This window comes from Plectropomus leopardus, chromosome 11 (assembly GCF_026936395.1).
Source record: "Plectropomus leopardus strain MGB_pleo_1.0 chromosome 11, ASM2693639v1, whole genome shotgun sequence".
In the NCBI taxonomy this organism is placed as follows: Eukaryota; Metazoa; Chordata; class Actinopteri; order Perciformes; family Serranidae; genus Plectropomus; species Plectropomus leopardus.
The window spans coordinates 30,987,268-31,008,096 of record NC_142186.1 but is presented as its reverse complement, the minus strand read 5'-3'; the positions used below and the strand labels follow the sequence as shown (position 1 = coordinate 31,008,096).

Below are 20,829 nucleotides of genomic sequence, written 5' to 3'. Positions count from 1 at the left end.
AACCGCTGCGAGTTAGAGACTGGCCCCCTCAATCCGTCCAATTTCATCCCCTAAGCATCTTTTTTTGTGTGCATATGTACATTTTTTTAATCCTTTTTGTGAATTCAAGTGATTTTGTTATTTTTTTTCTGACAAAGACTCCGCTTTCTCTTTGTGCAGTGAAAATTGCTCTTTTTTGTGCGCCAGCAATCGACGCCCTTGTGGATGACCCCAGGTGCCTAATTCAGAAATGGTAAGTGCCAACAATTTTACCTTCAGATAAATTACTGCGTCTCTCATTATATATGTTTTTATTGTTTTGACTGAGATGTACTGAGAATGTCTGTACCGCCTTCTGAATCTTTACTGTATTTGTCCTTTTTATTGCAACAATTTCGCTGTGCTTATCAAAAAGACACATTTTCCCCTCAGTCCATGACTGTCTTGCCATTGTCTGTCAATGTCACCCGCTTTCTCTTATTGATTTTCAGTTGTGCAGCCGGTTCGTTCTGTCTCCGCATCCCTGCATGTAACATCAACCTGCACACAGATCCTGAGAAATCTGATTGTTCGTAATCATCTCTTGTGTGAAAAGCATTTTAAAATTATTTGATTTAAAAAAAACACAAACATGCACACTTTAGAGTGGCACACAAACACACCACTGACAGACTCTAGATGTATGCACACAAAATTACAAACAAAAACACACACACACTTGCAGATCAGGTTTCATTGTGTCTGTGCGGTTCACACACAAACACACACACACACAAACACACACACAGGGTTGTCTGCGCGGAGGGTCTGGTGAGATGGCAGCACTGTTGGCCGACATGCTATCAAGTTTCAGTAAATACTCTGCATTCATGTCAGGAGTTACGTTCAGCAGGAATCAGTTTTGCACAATGAAATTCTACATAAATTAAAAGTACAGAGCTGCAGAAACAATTAGACAGGTTTTTTTGGGGGGGGGCGAAAAAAAATTTAGAAATTAATTTTTTTTCTGTCACAAGGAGAAAAAAATGTGTTTTCATCTGAATGGTCGCGTATGAAGCCGACGAGACATTCCTGCTACAAACAACCCTTTCCTCCTCTTAATATGTTGCATTTAATTTTACGACATAAGTATGTGATAATTCAAATTTCTAGGGTGACGTGTTGGTATAACACCTAAATCTAGAGTGCTTTTTCAGATATAAATCAGGTATTTATTGTGGCAGTATGATTTGCTCACTGTAATGTGTGTCCATCACTGTAATACTGTCCATGTCCATCACTGTAACACTGTCCATGTCCATCACTGTAATACTGTCCATGTCCATCACTGTAATACTGTACGTGTCCATCACTGTAATACTATCCATGTCCATCACTGTAATACTGTACGTGTCCATCACTGTAATACTGTCCATGTCCATCACTGTAATACTGTACGTGTCCATCACTGTCTGCCCAGCCAGCGCATTAACAAAATGGCAAAGTGCCAGTGAGAAACAACTGACTGTACGTCTTCCCTCAAAAGCTGACTGCACACATCCAAAACACTGTTAATAATGTTAAATTATTGATCATTATTGACACTGTAAAGACCTTACCTGGAAACGGTGTCCTTTAATTGACAGTAGAGGAAATTGGGGAATTGTGAAATTGAGCGCAATACATGGAAGTGGGTGAAATGTTGAATTAATGCTCTAGTTTTTAGCTGTGAGTGGGAGCTCAAGAGCAGTTGATTTATGGAATTTGTTTTACAGTAATTGATTTTTGCAGTCTCATATAACTTCTTTTAATAAGTCATCAAATGAATCAGGTGGAAAATTAAAAGAATTTTTACTCACTTCATTGGTACTGCTCGTATTGTTTAATAATGTTTGCATAACGCTTTATATTTCTTGCAGTCTCCTACAAGCTGCTGTTTCTGTTAAATAGGCCTGTAACTAACATTTATGTTAATTATCACAGAAAAGCATAATGAGAAATGCCTGTCACAGTATCTTAGAACATATAGGTGAATGTTCAAAAAATCCCCAAATATTAGATTTGCCGTTGTGTAAGTCCAAGAAAAGCAGAAAATGTTTAACATTAACATTTGACATCTTGGAAACATGACATTTTTGCAGTTTTGCTGTAAAAATGAACAATTATCAAAATAGCTGCACATAGATTAATTTTCTTTCCGTCAAATTATCATTGCAGCTTTTCTTAAACGGCAATTTAGCACATTATTCTGTAGAGAAACATAATGAGAAACTGCCTTTAATCAGTGCAAACCTGGAGCCAAACAATTAGCTGTTCAAAACTGAATGAATACATTAAATGATTTGAGCAGAAATGTGAAATTCTGAGGTGGAAAGGACATAAACGTGTTCACAGCTTCTTTTCTCTTCATCTTTCTCAGTGTCTCTGACTGACAGCTGAATCAAACTGACACTGAACTCATTAACACTGACGTCAGTGCAAGAAAACACACACAGTGACTGAGCGACAGCTTGTCACCGGGTGTTTTCTCTCTGTTCCAGCGTGCGGGGCCGGCGGCGGCTGTACTGAGCCTCGGAGCACACAGTTTGTCCTGGAAGATAACCTCGACGCCGACCTCTGTCCCTTCTTCGAACCTCTCCACCTTCCTCCATCCCTCGGCCTTGTCCTTCCTCCAGAACACACTGAACAGAACACTCAAAACTGTTGCTTCCAGGTGTCAAGGTAGAGAAACTCTACGGTGTGTGCGCGTTTTCGATGCTGCATTACATAGACAGAAGTGTAAATGTTTCTTAATCTATGTGAGAAGCAAATTGGAGCTAAATATGCAACCCCAGTAAATACAGATGCACGATGATTGCTGTACGATTCCTGTTTTCAAATATGAAAAATGGTAGATGAAAGATAATGAAGTAGTCGCACAGAGATAATTGCAGTAATTGAAATAATAACCTGCGCTGGGGAACTTGTTCATGTATAAGTGTTTTTCCTCCAAGCACGAGTTTGAGCACTTTCACAGATGGTTTCTTGACAGGCTGCCAACCGATTCATTTAATCTCCACCAGCACAAGGAGAAGGCCGCTCAGGACTGCCAGCTCCGCCTGCGACAAACACGCTCCGGCCTTCAACCGACACGTTTGAGTGTGCCTAAGAAAGTTTAGGTTTGAAGGAGAGCTGTGGAGGGTTTTTTTTTTTTTTTTGGCAAAGGCTCCTTTAGCCCTCCCTCGTCTGCACGGGATCATACATCAGCTCAAGGAGGCCACCTTGAGTATGGCAGGTAGCTTGGCAACAGAACTGGAGGGAGTAAGCAGATTAACACCAGCGAGAATAAAACTGTTGTTTAATAACTGCTTTCTCTTAGGTGAGCTACTGTATAAATACATCCCACTGATCCCAGTAATTATTGAACTGGTTCATTTGTAGCTGGCCTCAAAAGCAAAAGCTTTCCAAGATTTTAATTTGCAGAGATGGAGAAATAATTTTAGAAAAATGCTGCTCGGTTATTTGACAGATGAGGACGTCCATGGCAGCGTGGAAGACTAGTGATTTTGTTGTTTTGTGTTTAAACTGACAACAAGTCACTGTCTCCCTCACTGCTTTGAGACACAAGCCTGAACAAGAGCCGAATCTGTAAAGTTTCTGTCAAACATTTTGACAGCGACTTAGAATTTATCTTTGAGTGGTTGTATAATAAATCACCAAATGCTTCAGTTGCCTTATAAGACAGAAGGCATCACTAGTCAAATCCCAATTTATCTCCAGGGAGAAGTTGCACAACTTTGGTTATTTAAAATATCAAACCTTTTAACCACATAAATGACACTGGTGTCAATAGGGTTGCAGCGGTAAACTGGTATGCTGCGGTATGAAAATGTATGGTTATCATAGTGTGTATATTTTCTAATCTATCATCTTGAAAAGAAATGCAGCTGAACAGATAAATTCATCTTTATTTTAGTTATTTGTAATCGTGCAGATTGGCTTAATTTTGTCCAAAAACATATGAAAGAAGGCAAGAGCAACCAAGGGAGAAGTGACTGAAAAATGGGCATGAAATAAGTAAAAAGTACAAGAAAATTACCGGAAAATAAGACATTTAAAAAGGAAATTTTTCTAATTTTTGTTTTTTTTTTAATAATTCTCAAAATCTACTAATTTCTTGCAATTTGTGGAGCATTTTGTACCACATTGCTCATTGTCTTTTCCCCCATGTTTTTTAAAGAAATTAAAGAAAAGATGTGCTCAGGTTTCAAAGGTTTAACTACTTGTGAAAAGTGTATAAAAACACATAAAATAATGTCATTCCAGTTTTTAAAAGGTTAAAAGGGTGATTTTTTTATGTAGACATATGTTTAAAAAAATAGTTTCATTTATGGTAATATTGCATGTGTTCAGCCCCAAAAAAACACTTCTGTTTTCATTCATTGAGAGTCATTGTAACTGATAATAACAATAAAAATCATAATAATAATAATAATAGTAGTAGTAGTAGTAGTAGTAGTAGTAGTAGTAGTAGTAGTAGTAGTAGTAGTAGTAGTATAATACCACACAGTGAAACTGCGATATTTTTCATTTGCTCATTTGTCATAAATTTTTTTTTTTTTTTCTGGACTTTGACAAAATTAAAGATTTTTCCACCATAAATTGATGCAGAAGTGGCACAAATTGGTGTGTAAAAAATGCTGCTTATGATGCTTAAAATTTCTGGTGGAGGACCCCCAAACCCCCTGTTTCATATTTGAAACGGGGTTTATTTCCAGTGAATAATTTCCAATGAATTTGTTCACATTTGCAGAGATGGTGGTGAGTTTTTTGTGTGGATGAGATGGCAGCACACAGAGAGAGGTGGAATTTGACTGGTAAGAAGCACACATTTGTTGTGGAGTAATTTGTCAAAACAAATCTGCCGAATTTACCTCACAACAATAAAGACATTGTTTAAATTGTGCTTCAAATAGAAATAATAATGAATCATTCTTTTATTGTCCCTAACGTAAATTGCTTGCCGAGGTTTGTTAGGAACGCTTTTGTTAACCGAAAATGGATCAAACTGTATGTGAAGTATTTCTGATATCGACTGAATTAAAAATACAGATGTACTTGTTAATCTGTCTATTTTATTTACTGCTTTTATTTTCTGTCCGCACAAGCTTAAAGGTTATTGTGTTAAAAAAAACAAAAACAGCAAAACTTGTTTTCAGATTTGTTCTGGTTATCGTTGTGATTGTGTATTAAGTTAATTATTGGCCTAAAATCAATACATCCATCAATTTTGCTTGATCTCGTCAATCGGATTTTATCGGCGCTGTGAGCTGACAGCCTATACTTGAGAATATTGAACCATGAATGATGGAAAACACAGATGACCCGAAGGTCAGAGGTAATGTTGATATCGACTTCCACACCGATACATAACTCTCATCACATTCTGCCTCAATATATTTCGTTTCAGCTTGATTGCTTGCCCTTTGGCTTTTCATAATTTATTCCCAAATCAAATATTTACTCATATGAGTCAAAATAAAGAAAACATCAGCTCAGAATGACTTTCAAACCCCTTTATTGATGAAATTCAAGCATCAATTCTCAGATAACTTAAAGACAGAAAAGTGTGACAGACAAACACAAGTCAAACATTTTGGGCTGCGAGTGTTATTGCAGCTGGAACGAACCAACGGACAGCTTTACTGGGGGGGCAGCAGGGCCTTGGTCTGGTCCATCACCTGCTGGAAGAACTTCTCCATCATGTCGGTCAGAGGCTTCACTTGGGCGTGGAAGTTGTCGGTCAGAGGCTTGACCTGAGCGTTGAAGTTGTCGGTGACGGGCTTGATCTTATCCTCGATGTTGGCGATGAAGGGCTTGACCTGCTCCTGCAGCTTTGCGGCCTCGGCCTGAACCTTCTCGACCAGAGGCTGGATCTTGGCCCTGCTGTCCTCCATGTAAGTCCTGTGGGAGGTAGAGGAGGTCTGTTAATCACTTCTGCACACTGCTTTTATTTTAGAAAAAAAAGGCCCTTAAAATGTATTATAAATAGCTGTGATTGTCTACTAATGTTATATGAGGGTTTGTGTGTATTTATGCATGTATTCAGTGCAGGTGATAGGTAAAGATAATGTGTTTTTTATCTGAAAAACAACCCATTTACTATCCTCAGTGGTGGTTAGCCTTTATCCCTGTGTTTTACATGTACTTTGTCCTCATAAATATGGTTGTTATGACTGAAAAATGATGTTGGAAGGTCACAGCAGTGGTATAAAAATCAAGAATTATCATACCATGTGCATTTATGTATCTACAGTGCTGAAAAATAATGCAACCAGATTCACACATCCATTTTAAAAATGGTTTCAAGATTCAATTTTAGCATTTGTTCAACCAAAAGAAAAAACATGTTTTTATTCCTATTAAGGTCATTGTAACTAATAATAATTATTACTGTGATGCCACAATATTTGCTTAGACGGGTATCGTATTGTGAAAATCTCATACTGTTGCAACCTAAATTTCTTGTTTTTATAGCCTGTTTCTCTTCAGTTATGCAGTTTATCAATTCTCAATAAATGTTAAAATTCAAATGAATAACTTTGTTCTCTATGCGTTAGTGTGAGCTAATAAAATTTTGTTAAAAATTAAAAAATAAGTCAAGTTTGCAGAGGAAAAAAGTAGCCCTTCTGGAAATTCCATGTGTCATTTTAAACCATATTGTTCTCAGACCAATTAAGCTGTCGTACATTTATGGTAACACTTTTCACTGGCCATTAGCATAGTTTTTAAGCTTGAGGCAGCTCCTTTACACTCAGAAAAACTGTGATGTTAAATTCTTAGATCCCTGCAATTAGAACAAAAGTCAAATTTACTGCCTCCAGACAAAAGGTAAAACGTTATTAAAAGACAATATGAGACTGAATGCAGCTCAGTTAGTGCAGCGTGGAGTTAAAGCAAAAAAAAGTACTTACTGGGCGGTGTTGGTCACCTCCATAGCCTTCACCTTCTCCACCATGTCCTGGGTGGCGCTGCTGATGCTGGTCGTCATTTCATTGATGAGCTTGGTGATCTTGTTCAGGTCAGACTGGGCGTCACGCTTCACCAGTGACCCGGCCTCAGTGCCTGTGAACACACATTTCCTGCTGTTTATCTGAATCCACTGAATAATCATAATAAAACGCTCACGGCATACAGTATATTCTGAATTACATGGTTGTCAGGCTGAAATCAGGGTTTAACTGCTTCAAATAAAAAGGTTTTAATGTGCAGAAAATGAAGATGTTTATGTATTTACCTTCTACATGTGATCTCAAAAATATTAAACACTTTTGTTTTGTTTCTTAAATCAGTGAAAATATGTCTCACCGTGGGCAACAGCCAGCACAACGACAAGAGCGGCAATAAGGGCGAATTTCATGGCTGCAGATGAGCAAGACCAACCTGGAGAGAATTTCAGGATTATTCAGGTAACACTGCAAGTCGCAGGAACGACAATAAAGCATTTGAAAATTGCAGAAAAGCATCAGGAACACACATTTCTGAAAATGTGAGAAATTGAAATCGAAGTTTGTGTGTTCCACAAATATGTTAACAGCATATTTGAAGCCACACAAAGAATATGAAGCGACAGTAATGCAGGTGAGGAGACCTACCTGTACTCCTGGGGTTCTCGGACCTGACGGTGCCTTCAGTCAGAGAGTCCGAGGCTTTTATAGCTCCACACGATGAGTTAATCACCGCTAATCACAATTCAATCACCTCCAACGTACAGAAGTGACCTGAACCTTGATTAGATGTTACAGTGAAGACACAAAGTCCACACCCTTTGAGTGAATGAGTGTGAATCTTCACTTTACTTCTAAGTATATTTACTCCAGAACTGTACTTAATCTTAAGACATTAAATCTGATTTTTACTCAACTACAAAACAGGTGACAGTCCCTTGAAATATGATGTCTTATTATTATTATTATAAATAAAAATATCCATTAGTATATGAAGTAGTATAACAAAAAAAAGTTTTACTTCCACCAGCTGCAATAAAAATGTTTTGTACATTTTAATACATCAGTAATATACTATGGTACTGATGCCTCACTCTGCCTGCATTATGAATACTTTTACTATTTATACATTTTGAAACTTTAATAATTTGATACACTTTACTGCTTATACTTAAATAATTAAACATGTATGTGGTATGATACACATATTATACATTTTTATTGTATTTCTATGTATATATTGTGTTATGTATTGTAGCATAATGCACTTTTTTTGCATACTACTTGTTTTTATTTCTTAGAACATTTCTATATACAGTATAAAAGCATCTGTAACATGTCCTAATTTCCCCCAGGGATAGAAAAAGTATTTCTGAGTGTTATTCTTTAGTCAAGTAAAATTTTGAGCACTTGTGAAGTATTGGCACTTTTATTTAGCAATAGTTCTGAATAGTTCCTCCAATACTGCACAGGTATATAACATTATCAGTAAAGAAGACATTTCTGCAACAAGGCAATTCAGTGGACTTTAGACTACATAAAACATCAAAATCATTGAAAAAAAGAGCAAAATAAACATGTTTTAAAGGGACAATTAAATCAAATCAAAAAATCCTAAGAATAGAAAATAAAAACAAGCTAAAATATATTAAGATGGCACCATCAAAAACTATTTTATGCTATTAAATGATGTAAATGTAATCATGAGTCACTGTATGAATGATTCATCCATGGTCATGTTTCGGAGTCCTTCACTGTCTGCATGTGAGGAGGCTCCAGGGTGTCTGAATGTTAAGATACTGCAAGAGCAAAGCCTTGCAGATGTTTGGACTACACTGATAGACACAGCTGAGTGATGCATGAAATGTACTATTTAAAGATGAGTGATTCTGCCGTTATTTTAAGTTTTTGGTACGTTTCTGTCCGTGCACGTGTTGTGCCAAAAGCTTCTCTGATCAGATCTGTTATAAATATTTGCTCAAGTAATGACAACTGAGGCTCACTGACTTTATTTCATTATTCATTGAGTTTATTTAATTATCCATCAAGTTTGTGTTGTTTTTCATGGAGTTTACTTTATCTTTCATCGGTTCTTCAAGAGTATAAGATTTTCTGTAACCGAATAAAAAGAATGAAAATTACAGTGCGGTCTAAGAAAAAAATGTAGTGGCAAACAGAAACGTCTTCAGCGTTGTAGTCGCAGCAGACCTGCAGATCTGTGGCGCATGAAAAGTAAATGCTGCTTTCCCATGTTTAGTCTCAACTCTGAGGACACGGGACAGATCTGTCTCAGAAGACCTGAGAGGTCTCGATTGTTCACAGTAAAGCAGAAGGTCAGATTTATATTTTGTCAACACTGTAATTTAATTGTTATTTTCGACATCTATTGCACGTCTGTCCGTCCTTACGGACTTAAGTTCCTCAGACTTAACTTTTCACATTTTGGTTTGTCTTGGATCCAGGACTCACTGCGGGATGTGCATGTCTTTTTTTGAATCTCTTTGTATACTGTAAAGCCCTCTGAGGCAAACTGTGTTTTGTGATAATGGGCTTTATAAATAAAATTGAAAATCATTGAATTAAAAGATGCAGCACTTTATAAACAGTTAACTCGTACCCTGTTATGTAGTGAAACAGAGGGTCGGCTGATGAGACAGACTCACGCAGACTGAGCCTTTGACACCTCGGGCCTATCAGCAGTTGTTCCATACTGTATGTGCCAATCTCCAGCAGGCTGAGGAGCTCCTGATAAGCTCATCACTGCAGGAGATACTGTCGTTCACATGTGTGTCATCATACAAACAGACTGTATTCACTGGTTAAATCCTTTTGTGTACTCGTGCATTGTGTTTGTAATCCTTTTAGTGTGCTTAAAACACATTGTGCTCTGTTCTCCTTTGCATTGTTGCCGCTGTAGGCAAGGTTGTGTGCCTCCAATGTCACTATGGCAACCTCGACATCTGCTTTTGTACTCCTTGATATTGCTCTGCACTACTTGTTTGAGAACAATAAGTATAATGAAGTTATTGGAAAGAGAATCTCATACCTTTTAGACTTTTAAATGAAAATTATCTTGAGAAGATGTTGCTTGTTTTTAACTTCTCATTGTTTACAACTCTGCTGTGATTCCACTTTCAGTGCTTAACAGTGCTTTGCGTGCTGTTTTGGATTCTGTCTTTCAGATCATAGTGAGTCCAAAAGACTGAACAATAAATGGTGATTTTAAAAAGGATAAATAACAACCGAGTGTCCAGGCAGCAGCATCAATTAAAAAAGTTACACACAGAAAACACAAAAACAGACACAATAAAAAACAGATAAATTAAAAACACTGACATCTTAAGAAATCTACCTTTAATTTTTTCATTCTGGATTAAAAAGTATTCACGGGGAATACAGAAGTCTTGAGAATGCAGAGTATTGTCCGTTTTTCTGCATGATTAACCCTTCAAAACTGACTTGATGTCTTTCAAAAACAGGAAGACAGCAATGAGAAACTTAAGAATTGATCCCTAAATAATAAGAATTTTTTTTAAAAAAAAAAAAGTAAAAGAAAATTAACTGGAATTTAGCAAATAACATTAAAATAAAATAAAAATGTAATTTAAAAAAAAAAGAAAAAGCAACAAATAAAAACAAATAAGAGAAAACACTAACAAAAGGTGAGAAATTATAAGAATAAGTAGAAATTATTTTAATCATATAATCATGATAATTATAGATATAGCTCTCTGGAAATGTTTCCCTCTCTTAAAAAAAATCTAAACCAAGTTAATTTTGCAATTTTGTGGGACATTTTTTGCTCATTGTTTTTGAAAGAAATCAAACCAGTTTGCTCAAGATTCAAAGGCTGAAATACTTGTGAAAGGCATCTTGATTCAGCATAAGAAAAGTTATGTCAATCCTGGTTTCAAAGGGTTAAAAAAAACACATAGGGAGTATGGGAGCAGTCCAAGAACGGCCTCATAAAGCCTCAGCTGGCCAGGGCAGGTCATCCTGCCGTAGATGTTGGACCGTATAGCCACATATTGAAACAGGGCTGATGAGCACGTTTGCAGGCATTACACTGACTTTAGCCTGTAATCGTGTAGTTTTGTGTTAAAGAATTTGACTCATTTATGCATCTGAATAAATAACTTAAGACACTTAATATACTGAATCAGACTTTTTTAAAAATGTTTATCTTTTGGGGTCAGATTATCTTCAACTGACGTGGTTATCTAGTCAGAGTTCACTGCGGTTGAACTCCAGTGAACCCACCAGGTGATAAGCCGTACATACTGTGCCACATACTGTAAAAGTTCATGACTCCACACCAAAAAATGTCTCTCTCTGACCACTGAGACACACTTTTTTATATATTTATCAATCCCTGTTTTTGCTGATGTTGCGGTTTTAGTTTGCAGTGTCAACAGGTGAAGCAAAGCAACACACACACACAGACACACACACACAAGCTCCAGGGACTCCTCCGGTAAAACTTTGAGACGTTACGAGGCCCTTCTGACTTTGGTCACTAGATAGCAACATTTTAAGAGCAGTCTCTTGAAATTGCTCAGTTAGACGTGAACCTTGCCATCCCATTTAAATCTGCGACTTCAAGCAGTGTTTCACTGTCTTAACCCTTTAAAATCTGAGCAAAATGCCCAGATTTCTTTCAGAAACACAAAAAGGCAATGAGCAGCTTCGCAAGAAATGACCCCAAGATTAGCAAGAAAGAAGTAAGATGCAGATAAACAAAAAACAAACAAGAAAATTACCTGAAAAGGAAGAAATAGTATATATATAATAATATTTTTTTGATACATTTTACTTATTGTTTTCTGGACAGAGATATGTTCTAATAATCTCTCATTTGTGGGACATTTCTTGCCAAGGTGCTTTGTGCCTTTTTCCCCTGAAACTGAAAATGAGCAAATAATAATAATAATAATAATAATAATGATAATAATTTAAAAAAAAAAATTTCCTTGATACATGCCTATTTTTGCACTATTGTATATTTTATATTTTATATTTTGTATATATTGATATTTTTATATATTTTTTTCTGTACATACGGCTGCTGTGACAAGTTAATTTCCCACAAGTGGGATAAATAAACGTGTCTAAGTCTAAATAGAAAAGTAAAACAAAACAAACAAATATTAGACAATTCATCTCTAGTTTTAAAAAAATCGAAATCTACCCATTTTTCTTTTTCTTTTTCTTTTTTAAAGAAATTGCACCAATTTGCACATGCAGGGTTCAAAGGTTTAAACACTTGTGAAAGACATCTGAATGTTGCAAAAGAAAAGTGATGTCAGTCCAGGTTTCAAGGGGTTAATGGTTTGTCAAAGCACTCATTCAGCTTAAATGTACATCTGTGTGTCAGCATTTCCCTGTAATGCATGCTAGTCGATAACAGAAGCGTTACACAGACTCTGTTCTGGTTCCTCGTGCAGCACAAACTGGAGATTAAATTGAAACATGCTTTAAAACCACCTGCACTCTCATCTGTCAGTTACTTCAAACTGACCCAACTCACCACCAGATGGTGATAAAATAACGATCCTTCTCTCTGCCTGAGTGCAGCCTCAGACCTCCATACATGCACCGAGAGTCTGTGTGGATGCACGAGAGCCCTCTGCTGGTCATGTGACATACCTAACAGTATGTGGAACATAACACGTGGAGCCATTAGTATATGTGGCTGGATGAGAAATAAAAAATACATGTAGAAGCCCCCAAATAAACACCATGAAATAATGCCAAAGTAAAGCTTGAATCTGGTTTTGTGTGGGTTTTTAGCCGTGGTGGAGAAAGCATTCAAATATTTTAACTAGGCTAAGTGAAAGTACAAGTAGCATAGAGAAGTCCTAAATTAAAAAAAGTTACTAAAGTAGAGATATGTGAGTATAGTCTGAAAAAAATACTAAAAATTTAAAAGTAAAAGATCTCGTGCATTTTTGCACGTTTAAAGCCTACACGCACCTGAATTGTCTTGTGTACCATTATATTATCATCCCTTGTGTATTAATGTGAGAGCAGGCTTTTGCTGTTGTAGTTTTATTTATTTTTGTGTGTGTGTGGGGGGGGGGAGGGGGGGTCATTATGGATTTATCTACTGATTGTTAAATTTTCCTACTTAAACAAGTTATCAAACTGGTACTCAATAAATGTTTTTTTTATTTAATGAACATGAAGGAAATTATGGAGTGTGAGTGGAGAGCATTTGAATAGGGAAAAATAAAATGCAAAAGCCATCCAAGGTGGAATACAGAGATTGGAAGAAGACAAAATGTATAAATTAGCATATACCATATTCTCTTTAAGTTTATTTATTATTTTTGTTTAGATCAAGCAAGTTCATTTTTTAAATTAATTTAATAAATAATTTAATTTATTCTGTTTCTTTTTATCAGACAAAAATGTAGGAGATGTTTTTTACCTTGACATGTTTCGCACCTGCAATTGTCAGTTGAAACATGTCAAGGTAAAAACATCTACATTTTTTGTCTGATAAAAAGAAACACAATAAATAATTATTATTGTTTGTTTGCTAAGTTGTTCATTTGTGTTTGATTGAAGCTCTAGTTCTTGTTACTAATAAATACAATAGTAAAAATAATCAACAAGAAGAGAATAAATATAAGAATACAGTTTTTGTTTGCAACTTATGCTGTCCGGTTAATTTTGTGATAAATGGAGTAGAATTTGAAAGTAGAAAGACTCGAGTAAAGTACAGCTACCTCAAATATGTGTTGGCAAACAAAATTAAATGTGAAATTGTGTTATAGCCCATTTGTAGAAGTATTCAGCCGGGCTGCTGGCTGTGTTTTGTGGTGGATCAATAATCAGCAGAGCAGCTGCAGCTGTTACTTACTTTTACGTAACCTGGCAACGTGCGTCAGCCTGTTGGCTCCGTTTGCGTCACTCGGCCGCGTACACACAGACATCATGGCGGACGTGTTGGACCTTCATGAAGCGGGAGGCGAGGACTTTCCTATGGATGAGGATGGTGATGGTAATAATAATATGTATACCTATTGGTGGCAGAAGCTCCTTAACTCCAGCGTTCAAATGATGTGTAAATATTACGAGTGACCTGAAAATAGCGGCGGCTGCAGACGCTACAGACCGTAGCTGCGTGGTAGCGGGCCTAAGAAATGCTAACAGGCTAATGTGAAGCTAACAACGCGCTGCGCCTCATTCAAACGCTGTTTGTAAGTTTGTTGTTTCGAGGTGATTGTAAACTCCGAAAGTCATTTTAGTAAAAGCATTTATGAAATGTGCCTCTCAGATGAAGCTATGTTTTGGGTACAGTTGGCGTGTTGTTAGCCGCCGCTAACTCAGGTTGAGGCTTCTTGTTGCTAAGTTAAGAGCTAACGTTGATACTCGCGCTGGAAGAACAGAACTTAGTAAAAGTACGAATACCACACAGTAAAAATACTCTGTTAGAATTAAAAGTCCTGCATTGAAAATTACACTAAGGTTAAAGTAAGTTAAGTACAATAACGATAAAGTACTCAACGTATTGAAAGCAAAAGAACGACATGCAGAGCAAGTTAAACAAAACCGAACAACCCCCAAGATAATTTTTAAATGAGAAAAAAAACTTTGTAAAAGGTACACGAAAAAACACCCCTAAATTAATATATATACAAACACACATGAGAAATTAAAAATTATTTAAATATTTATAAGAAGAAAACTGAAAAGAATCTAAATTATTGAAAAGAGATAAAGAAGAACATTGCCCAAACCTCAAAATTGTTGTTGTTTTTTTTATTTGAGGAAATTGATTTTTCTGTAAATCTGCCAGTGGATTAATCAACCACTTGTATAAACTGTTTGGTAATGTAATTTATATCAAAACATCGTATTTTATACACTCTTCTTGGGATTTTATGTTACTTTGAATTTGTAAAGTACATTGAATATGTCAGTTAAATGTAGTGAACTAAAAAATACAATATTTCCCCTTTTACATGTAGTGGAGTAAAAATATCAAGTGGCATGAAAAGAAAAAACTACAGCTAAGTACAATTACCTCAAATTCGTACTTCAGTACAGTACTTGAATAAATGAACTGGGTTAAATTCCAAACTTCACAGAACTTTTAAAAGTTTTATGTTACATTAACGTTATATCCAAGTCCATATTTCAATTCTTTTTTTTTGTGCACTAATTACATCGTGATAACTATAGAAATCCATTCACAGTTTAAATTCAGTGAAAGTAGAAGTTAGCTTTTTGTCAAAAAGCTAACTTCTCACTAAGCTGAAACAGCATTAATAGATTTTGACTTTTCTTATCTTTCCTGCCACAGAAAGCATCCATAAGCTGAAAGAGAAAGCCAAGAAGAGGAAAGGACGAGGCTTCGGTTCAGGTGAGTCATCTTTATTGTGATATTGGCTCATGCAGCCCAACAGTCCTGCAGCTTTTAATATTAGGCTGGTCTGCAGGGGTTAATATGTTCCTGTGTTTCTGTTTCCAGAGGAAGGAGCCAGGTCCAGAATCAAAGATGATACCTACGATACTGTGGAGCAGGACGGTGACGAGCCAGGCCCCCAGAGATGTACGTGTTGCAGTTCTTTCGTAAAAATGCAGTTTAGTGTAAATGTAACATAAAAAAGTCTAAGCTCGTGTGTCACCTTAAAGGGCCCCTGCAATTTTTCAAGTTCTTGCTTCCTCTGTCATTTATACATTTACTTAATTAACAACGACGAACAAGACAAGTACATGAAATCTCTCTCATCACCAGCTTTTTCAGTCCCGTTCACATTTTTCAACAATGTCTGTGCATCATGCAGTGGACATAATATTTTTTAATCCAGCTGGTTTGAATAGTGTGTCTTTAATCTGAAAATATCTTTCTGATAAACAGCTGCTTATCTGCTTTATTGCTAAGTGCATTTATATATATACACAAGGAATTTGACTTGATGTGTTGGTGCAAAACAATTAACACGAAGGAAGAATAAAGAATATTGACTTTAAATAGTATAAGAGACAAAAAGATAGAAGCAATTTGGGGCGTCAGTGGCTGAAAAAAAAAATATATAGAAGCAATTTAAAAATATAGAATGAAAAAACAGAATATAAAGAACACTCAGTGCATGTACGAAAGGTTCAGTGGAGGACGTACAGATGTGCAGAAGTTGGTTTTACAGTGCAAAATATCTACAGTCTAAATAAACAAGTCAGCTGACGTGTGCATGTAAAGAAATCTGGTCCAGTGTGCGTTAATGTAACGCATAAAAACTTTAGCTTTTATGCATTAAGCTCTGTGTCTCAAATGTAAAGTTAACACATAAGAGGCAACAACTGGAGCTCAGTAAGATTGATATTTGTCCAACCAGTGTTCATTTGTACATCTAGTTTAGATGTGACTTTTATTAATCACAACTCCACGTGTCGTTAGTTCCAATAGTTAAACGTGCCGTTTTGTTTATGATTTGAGCCCTGATGCATGTCCTCGTCTTCGTCTTGTTGCAGCTGTGGAGGGCTGGATCCTGTTTGTGACCGGTGTCCATGAAGAGGCCACAGAGGAAGACATCCATGACAAGTTTTCAGAGTTTGGCGAAATCAAGAACCTGCATCTTAATCTTGACCGCAGGACGGGCTACCTCAAGGTGAGACAGATAACCGCGAATCTTTGGCATTCTTGTGTGTGTCGAGTTGACCTTTGTTTCGTGTCAGATTATAACATCAAGTAGATTCACACCCGTTAGTGTTTATTTTGTATTTTTCATCAGCACAGCCTCAGCTATAGTAGATTAGGAATGTTACTTTTAATTGTACAATATAATCAGCTGTTTAACCTACATCTCACCTAGTTTTTCAATCAGTCCTATAGATGGTCAACGTGGATGTTAATCTGTTTGGGATTCTGCTGATTTAATGTCAGAAAGCATTTGATGGAATAAGAAATTGCTCTAATACCAAATAACTAGATTTCTTGTATAACTGAGGTGAATATTTTAGCGTCCTCTTTGCAAGTACACACACGTATTGCAATACCAGCCATTGTACACTGCACACACCATTTGTTAGCTAGATTAAAAATAAACTTCTTTTTAATAAAATTGAATTTTCCTGACGTATTATAAAGGTATTTTCTGATAGATAATATAATTTTAGATGTTTTAATTAGATTCTGGTCGAAAAAATGTCTGACTCAATTAGCCTACTATGACGGGGAAATATTCTTGATTTTTGCATTTAGTTTGAAAATGAATAGAGAACAAAGATAAAATTATTTTTAATTTTTTACCAAAAAGATGCTTTGGAGTGTTATAAAAATCAAGAGACATGAACAGAAGATAAAACAAAGTTGTAATAGAAATATGGAAAAAAAAAAGTACAAATCGGATTTAAATTGAATTATAGTGCAGCATAATACACTCTAAAGTGTCCTGCAACTGTTTGCACAGCACAAATCAATTAACCCTCAACGGTGACACCACAAAGCGTTGTACATGTTCAAAGACCAAACAAAATGCCATCTAATGAGCCAAATGTGTGTTTTCTTCTTCTTCTTCTTTTTTTAACTCTTTGGTTAAAATTACTGAAAGAATTTCCAAACATCATGCTGACTCAACCTGAAAATTGAACAACTGTCCCAGTTTAACTGAATTCACACTAACTGCTGTATACATGATTTATTATTTCTAAATGGTAAGAAAGTCAAGCTGCATGTATCGTATTAAATTATGTAAATTATTTTTAAAAAATCACCCTACAATAACATGTCATCAAGAGTCATTCAGTGTGTGTACGAATTAACGTGTTGTGGTTATGTGGTGTTGTGGCATAATAAGACAACAGACATTTTGGCCATTTTTGACAATTTTAGATTGTATGGGTCTCTAATGTAAATGCAGAGGCACTGACCCAGCAAGCTTCATCTTTCCTGTTGAGCCACAAGGTGGCAGCATTGTTTTAAAATGACGTTAAAACTGAGTGTCTTCACCCTGAAGCCGACTCTCCACTGTCATTTCAGTCCAGCGTGGAGAATGTCCGCCTTCATTACCGTCTGTTTGATGATTAACATGATTTAGCAACAGTGTCAAACATTTTATTGGTCATCTTTCAGTGTGTCAGAGTCACGAAATGTTTAAATGTTGTCTGAGCTTTTGTGTTAGGTTCAAAATCCTGTGCTCAGACGCTGGTTACAGGTGTAGATGGAGAGTTGTTTTCTGTACTTTGTGGTAAATTTAATTTGAGAAATGCGACTGAATTCCAGAGCAGTGTTAGCATAAATGTGCAATGACTCACATGCTGTCCTGATGACTCTTCCTAGGGATATGCACTGGTGGAGTATGAGACATACAAAGAGGCCCAGGCAGCCATGGAAGGGCTCAACGGTCAGGACATGATGGGACAGCCCATCAGTGTTGACTGGGGGTTTGTCAGAGGGCCCCCCAAGAACAAGAGGAGGTGAGGGTGGTGTGTGTGTGTGTGTGTGTGTGTGTGTGTGTGTGTGTGTGTTTGTTTGTTTGTTTGTTTGTTTGTTTGTTTTTTATCTGCATGGCTGCGGCAGCAGTAACTTCCCAGTACAGAGTGTACTCAACAGTGTTTGTGATGTATTTTGCAAAAGTCAATCTTCATGTTCAGAGAATACTGTTATAAGCAAATTATGGTACAGTCTGATCATGTTATATACATTTGTTCCTCTATCATTTTGCAGCCTTTGCTGCTTGCAATGTTAAAAAAAAGTAGGATAGCTATTTAACCCTCTAAGATCTGGATTGAGAGGTTGTGTCCCCGACCTTAAAAAAACAAAAGTTAGCAAAAGGTGACGAGATAATGATCTGAAAATTAGCTGCTGGAATTATCAGCGAAAATGTCTAGGAAATGATATTTATGTTTTTCCAATTATATATTTAGAAATATGTTACTCTTGATTTTTTCTGGAGAAATCAAGTCAATTTGCTTAAGTTTCACAGGTTTTTATATATATATATATATATATATATATATATATATATATACAAGTAATATGTATAATGTGATTTATCTGTTTATTTATTATGATAGAGTATCCAGTTATTACATTCTATTAATTGAACTTTTTTCGCAGGACTGGCGGACGGAGACGCAGCAGAAGTCCGGACAGGAGGCGGCGTTGAGTTATGCAGTTGAAGTGTCTCTGAACTTTGACAAGCAGTTTATAAAACCTCTCCTCTTCTCATTAAAAAAACTACTTTTTTGTACAATATGTTTGAGTGACAGTTGTATGGCAGCATCTTGTGCAACTGCAAATATTTGGATACGGAATTTCTCTTTTTAAGAGATGAATAACAAAAGAATAAATTGGCCTGACGGCAGCATTTTAATTGTTTTGTAATTTCTTTATGCTGCTTTAAATGCAACAAAAAGATATCCTTTCAGCTGTCAGTAGAACTGTTATTTTACATTCAACGCCGACTCATAGGTCATGCGTGTACATGATTCCCTAAAAATGTTGTTTCAGTTTTCTCGATGTTACGTGCATTTTGCTGTGTTTTGTTTTATATTGCTTGGGGAAAATTAAACTTTTTAAAAGGTACATCTGTTCCCTGACGTGTGTTTTATTTAGCTCTGCTAATGACGTAGAGTTTACATCATCCCTGATGACCTCACCCCGGCTACGGTGCCGCCCTGCTATTTTGTCAACTCCACAGCACCTGTCACTCTGGACTATGGGTGCCATACTCATAGGCTACTTGGACAAAACCACTTGCCCTTTATTTTTCTGCAGCCAATTGGCGAGCGAATGTTTTGCTCTATTGTCGCTCTCATTTGGTGTTTACTCTATTGGGAAACGTCAGTCAAAGACCCCAAAGATCACCATTGGCTGTTCCACATGTCAATAAAACAGACTCTTCTCTCTGATTGGTTAGATCGCCCAGTGGGGGCGGGTAAACTCTTTGGTTGACGTTGTTGTTGTAAGTGGTGGAGAAATTACTTTGTCGGTGGTGGTCCGGTTTGGGATTTTACTCGTAGTTCCACCAGTGAAGATGCTAAAAAGTTAGGAATTGTTGCTCCTGGAAACGAACACGCTGCTCACAAGTTGATACTTGCTGGGAAACTACATGGGACGACGAAAAAAACACCCGCGAGGCCGTTAAAGGTAAGCAGTAAAGGGATACTCCAGCTACTAGCGTTAGCTAACGTTAGCTGCTGATTAGCCAGGCTTGAAGTAGCCACTTGCTAGCCAAACGTTATGGTTCGGTCTACTTACTGAGAAATAACAAACACTTGCTTGCAATTCATGCACACGTGCGGCAGGTTTCCAAATATGTAATTAAATAGTCTGTTGCGTTAAAATAAAGTTATCAGGTTGAGTGTAAACGGTGCAGAAAAAACCCCATGCGTTTGAACGCCTCAAATGCGTTTATGTAAGCATGTGTATTGTTCGTGATATGTTGTTTCAAAGAATAGTCGTAGCCATTATAGCAAACTGGGGGTCATTATTTAGGACAAGCCACCATCACTAGCATCTCTGTGTTTTTATTAAGCATGTTGGCGAGCAGAATCGGTTGCTGAATATTACATTAGCTTTGCGAGCTGTCAGTTATACCTGCATATAAAACATTGCATTTTTAAGTTGTGCTGAATGGGAGATGAGTTTTACTTGTAAGCTTTCGACTGTTATGTTTGTACATTTAAAATTAAAATATATCAGATAGCTTTCAAAATAGCAGTCAGTCACGATTCAGACCATCAGCCCGGTTTTTTATTTAAGATGCATGCGTGATGTAACGTTTACTCAAAGCACCTCCAGAGAAAAAATGTTGGGATGTATGTCCTAACTTCTAATTACAATAACCGGTTTAATTAAGCGAACCGACCGAGTGAGTCTAGTCAGCAGCGTTGGATCATTTCTTCCCAGACCTCGCTGCCAGATCTCAGTGAC

At 36.7% G+C, this 20,829-nt stretch overlaps 3 protein-coding genes and 1 long non-coding RNA gene across 7 annotated transcripts in view; 3 read left to right on the top strand and 1 right to left on the bottom strand.

Annotated features, from left to right (window-relative positions):
• Positions 1-3,161, top strand: part of LOC148188310 (uncharacterized) — a 57,956-nt gene extending 54,795 nt beyond the window's left edge. Inside the window, exons 2-3 of the long non-coding RNA XR_015777981.1 lie at positions 160-232; positions 2,499-3,161. This is a non-coding gene — a long non-coding RNA (uncharacterized LOC148188310). The remainder of the gene's footprint in view (positions 1-159; positions 233-2,498) is intronic.
• Positions 3,162-5,497: 2,336 nt separating this feature from the next.
• Positions 5,498-7,490, bottom strand: LOC121945176 (uncharacterized). Its single transcript, XM_042489212.2, has 3 exons — positions 7,306-7,490; positions 6,912-7,062; positions 5,498-5,901 (listed from the first exon to the last, which is right to left on the bottom strand). The coding sequence occupies exons 1-3, from the start codon at positions 7,355-7,357 to the stop codon at positions 5,640-5,642; spliced, it is 465 nt and encodes a 154-aa protein (XP_042345146.1). The 5' UTR covers positions 7,358-7,490; the 3' UTR covers positions 5,498-5,639.
• Positions 7,491-13,793: 6,303 nt separating this feature from the next.
• rbm8a (RNA binding motif protein 8A) lies at positions 13,794-19,216 on the top strand. The gene is made up of 6 exons (XM_042490216.2): positions 13,794-13,950; positions 15,256-15,315; positions 15,424-15,504; positions 16,425-16,561; positions 18,232-18,368; positions 19,012-19,216. The coding sequence occupies exons 1-6, from the start codon at positions 13,884-13,886 to the stop codon at positions 19,058-19,060; spliced, it is 531 nt and encodes a 176-aa protein (XP_042346150.1). The 5' UTR covers positions 13,794-13,883; the 3' UTR covers positions 19,061-19,216.
• Positions 19,217-19,833: 617 nt separating this feature from the next.
• The window catches only part of otud7b (OTU deubiquitinase 7B), a 46,456-nt gene continuing 45,460 nt past the window's right edge, over positions 19,834-20,829 (top strand). For all 4 annotated transcript variants that reach the window (XM_042490362.2, XM_042490361.2, XM_042490360.2 and 1 more), the window contains exon 1: positions 19,834-20,043. The gene's annotated coding sequence lies outside the window, so the exon portion shown is untranslated. The remainder of the gene's footprint in view (positions 20,044-20,829) is intronic.